Genomic DNA, 9,852 nt, shown 5'->3' on the forward strand with positions numbered 1-9,852 from the left:
GGTCGCCGAGCGAGCACCTGAAGCGCGTAACACCTGGTCAGACAGAGAATGGGGAACGGCCCCCACTGCGCTTGGATTAAAACTCCGGAGTAAATCTCCTACTTGTAATAAAAGGCTCAGGAGAAGGCAGCGGGGGAGGGGTGTTGATTACAAGAGTAAAACCCCAAAAACCAAACCCATTGCTGTGGAGTCAATTCCAACTTATGGCAACCCTATAGGACAGAGTGGAACTGCCCCCATAGGGTTTCCAAGGCTGTAATCTTTATGGAAGCTTAGTGCTACATCTTTCTCCCAAGGAACAGCTGGTAGGTTCTAACCACCGACCTTTCAGTGAGCAGCTAAGTGCTTAACCACTGCGCCACCAGGGCTCCTTGATTGCTAGAGTAGGTTGTAATAACTAGAAAGGGCGGGGGAGGGGATTTAGGCAAATTTTACTTATAAAGTGTTGGGAATAACAGTCGAGGTGATGGTTTGATGGCGCCGTGCTGTTCTGCAGAGAAGTTACACACCTGGGTGAGGCTGGACCCTGAGGATTCACACAGGCTGGAGGGGTCTCAGCGGGGGCGGGCAGTAGTACTTTTTAAAGCTCCCGAGTGATTCTTAGGTACATCCGGGCTAGAGAGACACTTTGCTCTTCTGATATTCCTCTGACTTGTCTGGTCAATGGACTCAACAGGCGAAGTGGTGAAAATACAAATTCCAGGGCCTCCCTTCAGACCCATGGAACAAGGATCGCTGGGCCGGAGAAGATCATTTTCACACGCCCCCCTCGGAATTCTGTGGTCAGGAGTTGTAGAATCAGTCATGTGGAGCAACCCCCATTCGGTCCAGTGTTTGGGGGAGGGTCTATCACTTGGGAAGGTGAGTCACCTGCCTCTCTCCGAGAGGGGGGTTTGGTGTGTGTGTGTAGTTCAAATTGCCCTTTCCCCCTCATTCTGTAGTGCAGAGATGCAGTGAATTTTGAAAATGCTCCTCAGGTGATTACCCTTTTATATGCTGTCCCCTTACCCAGCTCCCTTCAGACCCAGAGAGATTCTGTGATCTGCCCAGTCACACAGCTTGTCAGGGTCAAACACTTTTTTGTATACAGCACCAGTTAATAAAGATAGTTATTTTGGGCGGAGGGAGGGGAAAGGGGAGCTTATAAATAATATTTCTGTGTAGTGAGGGAGACAGTATTCTTAAGCTTTCCACCTCCAGAACCTTCAGGAAGCTGGGTGAGAGGACAGCCCAGGCTTTTAGTGCCACCTGGTGCCCAGGTTTGGGCTTGAGAATTTCCTACTAAGAACTCCACCCTCAAATGAATTGAGGACTGAACGTTTAGTTGAAATAAAAAGCAGGAGTGAATACCAGATCATCTGTAGTGAACAATTTCACATTTTTTTCACCACATGGAAGACTCTGCTTCTAGGTATGGCTGGCATCTGTCTCGCTCCCAAACCCACAGCACCTTCCTACAGAATCAAAGCCTCTTTTCAAATTTACAGTCCCTGACAGGGGCAGATGACCCAGTAAGCGAGGTAAGCATGGGTTTACTAGTGCTTACTTACTAATCTGTAGTGAACAATTTCACTACAGATGATCTGGAAAGCAAGGTAAGCACCATACTTACCTTGCCTGCTAGATAATCCACCCCTGATAAAAAGTCAAACGTGTCTTTTAAGATATGCCCTGCAGGGGTACTCATTTGCAGAGAGCTACAACCAGAAATTAAATATTTGGAAATGAAATGAAAGTCCAGTATATGAACAGCATAGGAACCCCAGCACTATTGAAGGTTGACTTTATTTGGTCTGTTTCCTTACCACAACAATGTGGACAATAGGAGAAACAATTATTCTTGTGTATATAATGCTCCAGGATTGTTGCTCAGGTGTTTGACAGCTTTATCGTGAAGTTAAGCATCAGGTTCCATTGAAAGGTTATGTGGCTTAGTAACTGGCTCCTTTTGTGTGTGTGTGAATGATACAGACAAAATATTTTATTTTTATAATATTTTATTGGGTTTTAGATGAAAGTTTACACAGCAAATTAGGGTCCCATTTGACAATGTTTATGCAAATTATTCTGTGATATTGGTTATAATTTTCACAGTGTGTCCACATTCTCATTATTTCCATTCTGTTTGTTATGTTTCCATTGATCTAGCTTCCTTTTTCCTCCTTGCCTTCTCATCTTTGCTTTAGGGTAAATGTTGACTGTTTGGTCTCATATAGTTGATTGTTTAAGGGAGCACATTACTCATGGGTGATATTGTTTATTTTATAAGTCAATCTATTATTTGGCTGAAAGGTGACCTCCAGGAGTAGCTTCAGTTCCAAGTTCAAAGGGTATCTTCGGGCAGTAGTCTCCGGGGTTTCTAGTCTCTGTCCGTTCAGTAAGTCTGACCTTTTTTAGGAATTTGAATTTTGTTCTACATTTTTCTCCCATTCTACCTGGGACCTCCTGTTGTGTCCCTGATCAGAATGGTCAGTAGTGGTAGCTGGGCAACATCTAGTTCTTCTGGTCTCAGACTAGAGGAGGCCATGGTTTGTGTGGGCTGTTAGTCCTGTGGACTAGTTTTTTCTTTGAGACAGACTCATTATTTTAGAAAAATAAGTTCAAACAGTGCAAGAAAGTACAAAGAAGAGTGTAAAAATCACCTGACCTTACAGTGACGGTCTCTTCTAACTTGTGGTCCTCACCTTGGCCGCACACTAAAATCACTTGGGAGATTTTTAAAATCCTGCTAGGTGTGCAGAAGGAGCCCTCATGGTGCAGTGATTAAGAGCTTGGCTGCTAACCAAAAGGTCGGCAGTTCAAACCCACCAACCCCTCCTTGGAAACCCTGTGGGGCAGTTCTACTCTGTCCTGTAGGGTTGCTATGAGTTGGAACTGACTAGACAGCAGTGGGTTTCGTTTTGATTTGGTTATTTTTTTAAAAAAACTTTTCTTTCTAATTCTTACCAGACTTAGACCAAAAAAAGCATGTAGAGCTGAAGATGGATCAGGCTTTGCTGCTCATCCATAACGAACTACTTGGGACAAGCTTGACTGTCTACTGGAATTCTGAAAGCTGCTACCATGTGTGTATTATGTTCATCACAATTTTGTTGGCTTTGGGGGTTAGTTTGATATGATCCTTCATATTCCCATACCTGAAATTCTTCCTTCACATGTTTACAGGTAAGGAAAAACAGGCTATATAAAGAGGCAGAGAGAAATATAATCAGAGGAGAATGTCTAGCAATGTGTAACGTCAGATTCTTCTCTTTTTTTCCTACCCATCTTTTTAAAAAGAACTTCTCAGTGATGAGAAAAATTGAGAGGCTGTGTTTTGTTTTTACTTCTTTATCTAATACATAGCCCTGTTGCTAGACCAGAGAAGGAAGGAGTGAGCTAGCTGGGTATTCTCCGAGAGCAAGTGCTGCGCAAGCAGAAGGAAGGGACAGGTTGAGAGGCAGTCGCGGTTTTTCCTGGAGTCACCTCTGATGACAAAGAATTATTTGAAGTTTTGCTCCTATTTTAAACTTTGTTGCTTTTTAAGGACAAGGCTGTTCTTCCATGTAAAATAAAGTATCATTTGTTTCCAAATTGGGAACTTTATTTTACCTACCTTCAGGGGAGGGAATTTAATATATACTGACCTACTTACTGTAAGTAGCTTCAAAAACAAGTTAAAAAAAAACCAATTGTGGACACTAGCTGAGAAGATGATGGAGATACGTGATCCCTCCTCAGTTTGATTAAACACCTTAAAAGCTTTGTAAAGCAATATGAAACAAAGAAAATCTAATATTAATTAAAAAAAAGTAGCCCAAGACAAAGAAAAGATTTAACAGTGTTCAAGGACCTAGAAGAATCCTGGGGGAAAAAAAAATCAACAGTAGCTGAAATTAAAAAGTTACAAGATTTACAGACAGACAATTTAGAGAATGGGCAAGATGCTTTCTAAAAAGACAGAAGAAAGGTCTGAAAAACTAAGAAAGAACAAGTTGAGATAAAGAAGATTGCATTGTCAGGATATTAGCCGTAATGCAAGTAAACGTATCATTAGAATGAAAAAGAAGTAGAATCATTGGCACAAAACACTGACTCAGTGACAAATTCAAAACAGAGAAGACTCAATTAGCTAGATGATAACTAGTTCAAGAAAAAAAATAGCCAACTTATTTAAAAGAGCATGGAGATAATTATGTCTAAGGAAAATGTGTAAAGCAGTGGTACAGTGTACGTACTCAACCATAATAATAGAAAAGGTTCCATGCTTGTAAAAAGGATCTTAGCGTGGAAATTGGAAGGGTGTTTATGGCCCTTTAAAGGTTGAACAACTAGAATGATGTTTAGACATACTGTTTTAAATTTGGAACTTTAATGATAATTTAAAAATCCTTAAGCAAATGTAGGTTACAGGAGAGATACGTATTCAAAAGAATGCAGATTACAATAACAGAGTAAGACCTCTATGTAAGTGTCAGCATTATTAGCAGTAAACATAAATAATGTTTATGGCAAGAATTAAATAGAAAAAAATAGATAATTTTTAAAATATCTGTGTATATTTCACAGAAACATTGATCATATGTTAGGTCACAAAAGGATAAATAAATACTAAATACAGACATTATACATTCCATAATTTCATACCTCCGTACAACAAAAACCAAATTAATATAATGGAGGCTATAACACAAACATAAATATTTTGTTGAAAAATTCTTAGACCTGGCCAAAGCAATGTTTAGGAAAAAGATTTATTCAAATGTTTGTCAAGTTTTTAATAATAAAGACGATGATAATAGAAGTTGTAGCTATTGATTTCTGAGGGCCTGCTCTGAATCTTAGATATGTTCTGTCTCATGTAATCCTCACAACGATCCAGTAAAGAGGATACATCTGGATTTTGTAAATGGTGATACTGAGATTAAGAGAGGTAAAGTGACTTTTTCGCTGGTTACCCAGCTGTTGTATAGCGGAGCTGGGATTCACACCCTCACTCTAGCTTCAGAGACTGTGTTCTCAGAATCCTGTCTCACATTAATCAGAAAGAAAAGTTTGGGAAATGCCCATCTATTGAGTAGGGATTTTGAAAAGATAACAGTGTAATCATCCAAACAAAAAGAAAAAGGATGTAATAAAAATAATAAATATGCAAACTGGAAAATGAGAAATAAGAATGAGTCAAGAGATGATTTTTTGTTTGTTTAGCTATTTAAAACAAATATTTATTATCTCATAGTTTCTATGGATCAAGAATCTGGACACAGCTTAGTTGGGCAATCGGGCTCAAGGTCTTTCCCAAGGCTGCCTCCAGGTGTTGGCTGGGGCTGCAGTCATCTCAAGGCTCAGCTGGGTGAGGATCCACTTCCAGGCTCATCAAGTGGTTGTTGGCTGGATTTAGTTGCTTTCTGGTTGTTGGTCAGAGACCTCCCTCAGTTTTTTCCCATGTGGGCCTTTCCATAGGGCAGCTCCCAACATGGCAGCTGGCTTCTGGCTCCCTGTGCCATCTTTGATTCTTCTTGAAAGGCTGTGAAATGCCAGCCACTTGACTGTGGAACTGCTTCCTGGCCCGCACCGCCATGTTGGTGGGATAGCGGGGCCTGTCGCTTGTTTTGTTTTGATTTGTTCTGACGGTTTTCTTTGTTTCCCCTTTCTTCTCTCAGCTTGGAAGCCCCCTCTAGCTGGGCTGCACTGCGCGGCCTGGGAGCTACTTCCCCACAAGAGATGATTTAAAAAAACAAAACAGTAACATAATTGATAAATTATTGATGAATTTAAAGGAACAGTGGAAGTGAATAAAATTACCCATTGCTGTGAAGTCGATTCTGACTCATACTGACCCTATAGGGCAGAGTAGAACTGCCCCATAGGGTTTCCAAGGAGCAGCTGGTGGATTTGAACTGCCGACCTTTTGGTTAGCAGCCAAATGCTTAACTACTGCACCACTAGGGCTGTGAGTAAAATTAGAAATTATTTATGTGTATAAGATCTTGTATACATATATATATATCTTAATTATATATATATATTGAAATATATATACCAGCTGAAATTAAGATAATTTTGGTCCAATGAACAGTTAAAGCTGATACATTTGAAATTTAAAAATAGAATGATTTCCTTCAAAAATTATAATATGAAGATTGATTCAAGATATTGAGAACATAAATAGATCAGAAAATTAAAAAATTACTGAATAAAAAAATCTGCAAAGTTATAAAGAATTTAACAAGCCATAAGTAGGTAATTTTTTCCTATGTTTTCAAATAGATAATTTTCATCCTGTATAAACTGATCCTAAACATAACTCCAAATAAAAGATGGCTTGCTGTCTAATTTGTTCTGCAGTATAGATAGGATATGAAATCTTAAAATCTGGCAAAGACATGAAAAGAAATGCAGATCAGTCTTTCTAATTAAGATGGATGCAAAAATCTTAAATAAAATTCTATCAAGTAGAAATAAGTTAACATATTGAAAGGATTTATTTATGATGACTTATATTTTTTTTCCTTGAGGAATCTGTCGGTCACATATAAGGAAAATGATAAAATGTTAATGGAAAAGATAAAAGTTAAGTGGAGAGAGAGTTAATGTATTATGGTATGAAGACTAAACATAGGAAAAATGGCAGTACTTCCCAAATTAATTCATACATTTAACATAACTGTTGTTATTAACATAGCAATGGAATACTTTATAAAAATCTGTAGAAATAATTCCAAAATTCATACAAAATTCATACGAAAAGGAAATGAGCAAGAGTATCAAAGGTTAGCCCAAGAGAAGAGGCAATCTACCAGGTAAGATATATTACAAAGCCAGAGTCATTCATGGAGCCAAAAAAGAGACATCAAGAACAGACCAAAGTGAGTGTAAGAAGTAGCCTCTAATTTACATAAGAATTTAACATACTACGACTAACACCCAAACTCCAAGTTAAAAAAAAAAATCCAAAATTCATAAACTTAAATACTACAAAAGGCAGAATAAAAATTTTAAACTAATAAAGCAATAGATGAAATGATGAGCCAGATGAGTAAGACTGTATAAGAATTTTAAAACTTGTAATTGAAAACAACAAAATACAATAAGATGAAAAGGAAAGCACTGGAATGGGGAAGTATTTGAGATAAAGTTTCTATTATAGTATATGAGGATATATTTATAAGACTATATTCAGGGGACTTGGTATCTAATAGATGGTTCACACAATAGGAAACAAAACATCAAAAGACTATTAAATCTTTCTTTAATGTACTGATTATTTAAAATATAATCTTAGCTTGGAGATATCGTAACTAGTAAATAAACAAAAAGAAAAATGATTTTTAAATCCTGGTAAGGCTAATGAGAAATAAATGTAATTTTACTTATTTGAGTACTGTTTGGCCACGTGTAACAGGAACCATTAAAATGATTTTTTTTTTTCTCCCAGTAATCTACTTTTGAAAATTTACCTTGGGAAAATAATTTAAAGGTACAGGAATCTTTTATGTAGATTTTTAAAAACAATATATATATATCGAAAATAGCAAAAAGATAAACCCAAGAAGGTTTTTAAAGAAACCTAAATTTCCACAGTTGTAGTATTTGATGAAATGTATTTGTTAAAAAATATTAATTGAAACATTAAAAAAACAAAACAAAAACAAGCCCAATGATGTTGATTCCGACTCATAATGACCCTATAGGACAGAGTACAGTTGCCCCATAGGGTTTCCAAGGCTGTAACCTTTAGGGAAGCCAACTGCCACATCTTTCTCTCTCAGAGCAACTGGTGGGATGGAACTGCCAATCTTTCAGTTAGCAGCCAAGCAATTAACCACTGCAACACTAGGGCTCCTTAAAGTGAAACAATTGTTGTCATTGTTAGGTGCTGTGGAGTCGGTTCTCACTCATAGCGACCCTGTGTATAACAGAAGGAAATGTTGCCCCGTGGAAAATTTAATATATCCTATATTTATTATGTAAAAAAATTACCTATGCATAGATTGTATAATTCCATATTGACACATAATTAGTTATCATTTTAATATAAAATTATAGGTGAATTTTATCTAAATTGTTGAAATTAAAAGTTATTTTGTGAGTATGAAGGAAAAGCCATCTCGGTCTTCAGGTGGATGTTCATATCCTCTAATAAGCAGCAGATTTTCAAAACCCCCGAGCAGTTTACCTTTTGTGTTTTTATTTTACATAGTGCTTGTATCAGGTTCTGGTAAATGTTTCAAGGAGTGGAAAACCTGGGAAGCCTAGCATTGCAGCTGTGGCGGTGAGCACCCAGCACGGCTCCATCCTGCGGCTTAACGATACCTTGGAAGAGAGAGAAGTTTGTAGGTTTGTACCTGCTTTGAGGTCAACATAACTGAAGTCTGCATTTTCTCTCTACTTTTTTTTCTATTTTGTTTTCAGCCTTTCCGCCCTTTAAAATAGTGTTGTATATTCTCCTTTGTCTGCACCCAGGAATGTATATCACTCTGCCTTAATGACATTAGCTAAATCCAAGTCTGTATTCCTAATCTAACTGTTTTTCTTAATTTTACCTAATTTTTGTAGGCTGGAATACAAATTTGGAGAATTTGGAAACTATTCTCTCTTGGTAAAGCACCCCAATAATGGAGGCAATGAAATTTCTTGTGACCTAGTTGTCAATAAAGATCCAATTGACAGTAACCTTCGTAAGTATAAACTCTTTGTTGATTTTTCTAGTTGTGTTTTTAAAGGTTTTAGTTTTCTTTGGGTGCTGTTTGAAAAGAAAAGCAGTTTGTGACATTTTCTGTAATTTAAAACTTGAGTTAGATTATCTATCTCATATAGTTATGACATAATTATAATGTATTTATTGCATCATTGGTACATACCAAGAAAATTAGATGATATATCTCATAGTTGTTATTTAGTTTAATTATGAAGCATAAAGAATCCAAACAAAGTTAACGCAGTGGAAAGAAACTAGGACAATTGATTGTCAAATATCTTTCCTTGTTTCAGGATTTAGGGTGCAGTGTTTCCTGTATAGTTTTCCTTCCTACACTGATAGTCCAGAGTTCCATTTAGATTAAGGAGGGATCATTCATTTTCTAACAACTCCAATGAGGAAAATTTGTCACCCTGACCGCCCCCATTGGATAATGTTGTGTCTGTTGCCTTTCAAGGGACAGTAATGAATCTCTGTGCCATTGATAAATACTGTTCACAAGGAAGCTGTTGAAGGCTGTGGGACCATGTCACAAGAATGTAAAAGCCAATGTGAAGAAGCCAGTATGAAGTGAGACAATTTAAGCATCAAAAGAATAATGGGTGTAATTGATGAAAACCCAATGAATATACAAAAAAGTATGAGTTCATTATGAAACTAAAAAGAGAGAGCCCCTTTCCCTCCTCCCCGCAACAAAACCAAAAACAACCCTTTGGTCGCCTTTGGAAGTAATGGGGCGCCTGATAACTGTTGTTGTTAGTTGCTGTCGAGTCAGCTCTGACTCAGAGAACTTACATGTACCGGAATGAAACATTGCCCAGTATTGTTGGTATATTTGAGCCCATTGTTGCAGTTATTGATGTTAACTAGGGTGATTAGGAAAAATTTAAATATTTCATGAAAACATCCTGCCTTTTCTGTTTTAACTTTAGTTCATGGTAACCAAATAGCCTTTGTTGATGACGGTAAGTTCTTTACAGCAGAATTCTAGCTAATGAAATATGGTAGGAATGACAGAATATTTTCCAACTCTTAATGAAATAATTGATTCAGGCAATAAATCATGAGTGGATCAAGCCATGAGATAAAAGGGAAACTTTGCAATGGAAGGATCAGGCTTTTACCAGCTGAACACATCCATCAGTCAATGGGATGTACACAGCACCATCTTG

At 37.4% G+C, this 9,852-nt stretch overlaps 1 protein-coding gene across 1 annotated transcript in view; it reads left to right on the forward strand.

Moving 5' to 3' along the window:
• Positions 1-9,852, forward strand: part of HGSNAT (heparan-alpha-glucosaminide N-acetyltransferase) — a 45,789-nt gene that overhangs the window by 5,271 nt on the left and 30,666 nt on the right. Inside the window, exons 2-4 of the mRNA XM_023736697.1 lie at positions 2,950-3,065; positions 8,183-8,319; positions 8,539-8,660. Coding sequence (XP_023592465.1) covers positions 2,950-3,065; positions 8,183-8,319; positions 8,539-8,660 — 375 coding nt within the window. The remainder of the gene's footprint in view (positions 1-2,949; positions 3,066-8,182; positions 8,320-8,538; positions 8,661-9,852) is intronic.

Source organism: Trichechus manatus, unplaced genomic scaffold, assembly GCF_000243295.1.
Source record: "Trichechus manatus latirostris isolate Lorelei unplaced genomic scaffold, TriManLat1.0 scaffold00090, whole genome shotgun sequence".
NCBI lineage: Eukaryota > Metazoa > Chordata > Mammalia > Sirenia > Trichechidae > Trichechus > Trichechus manatus.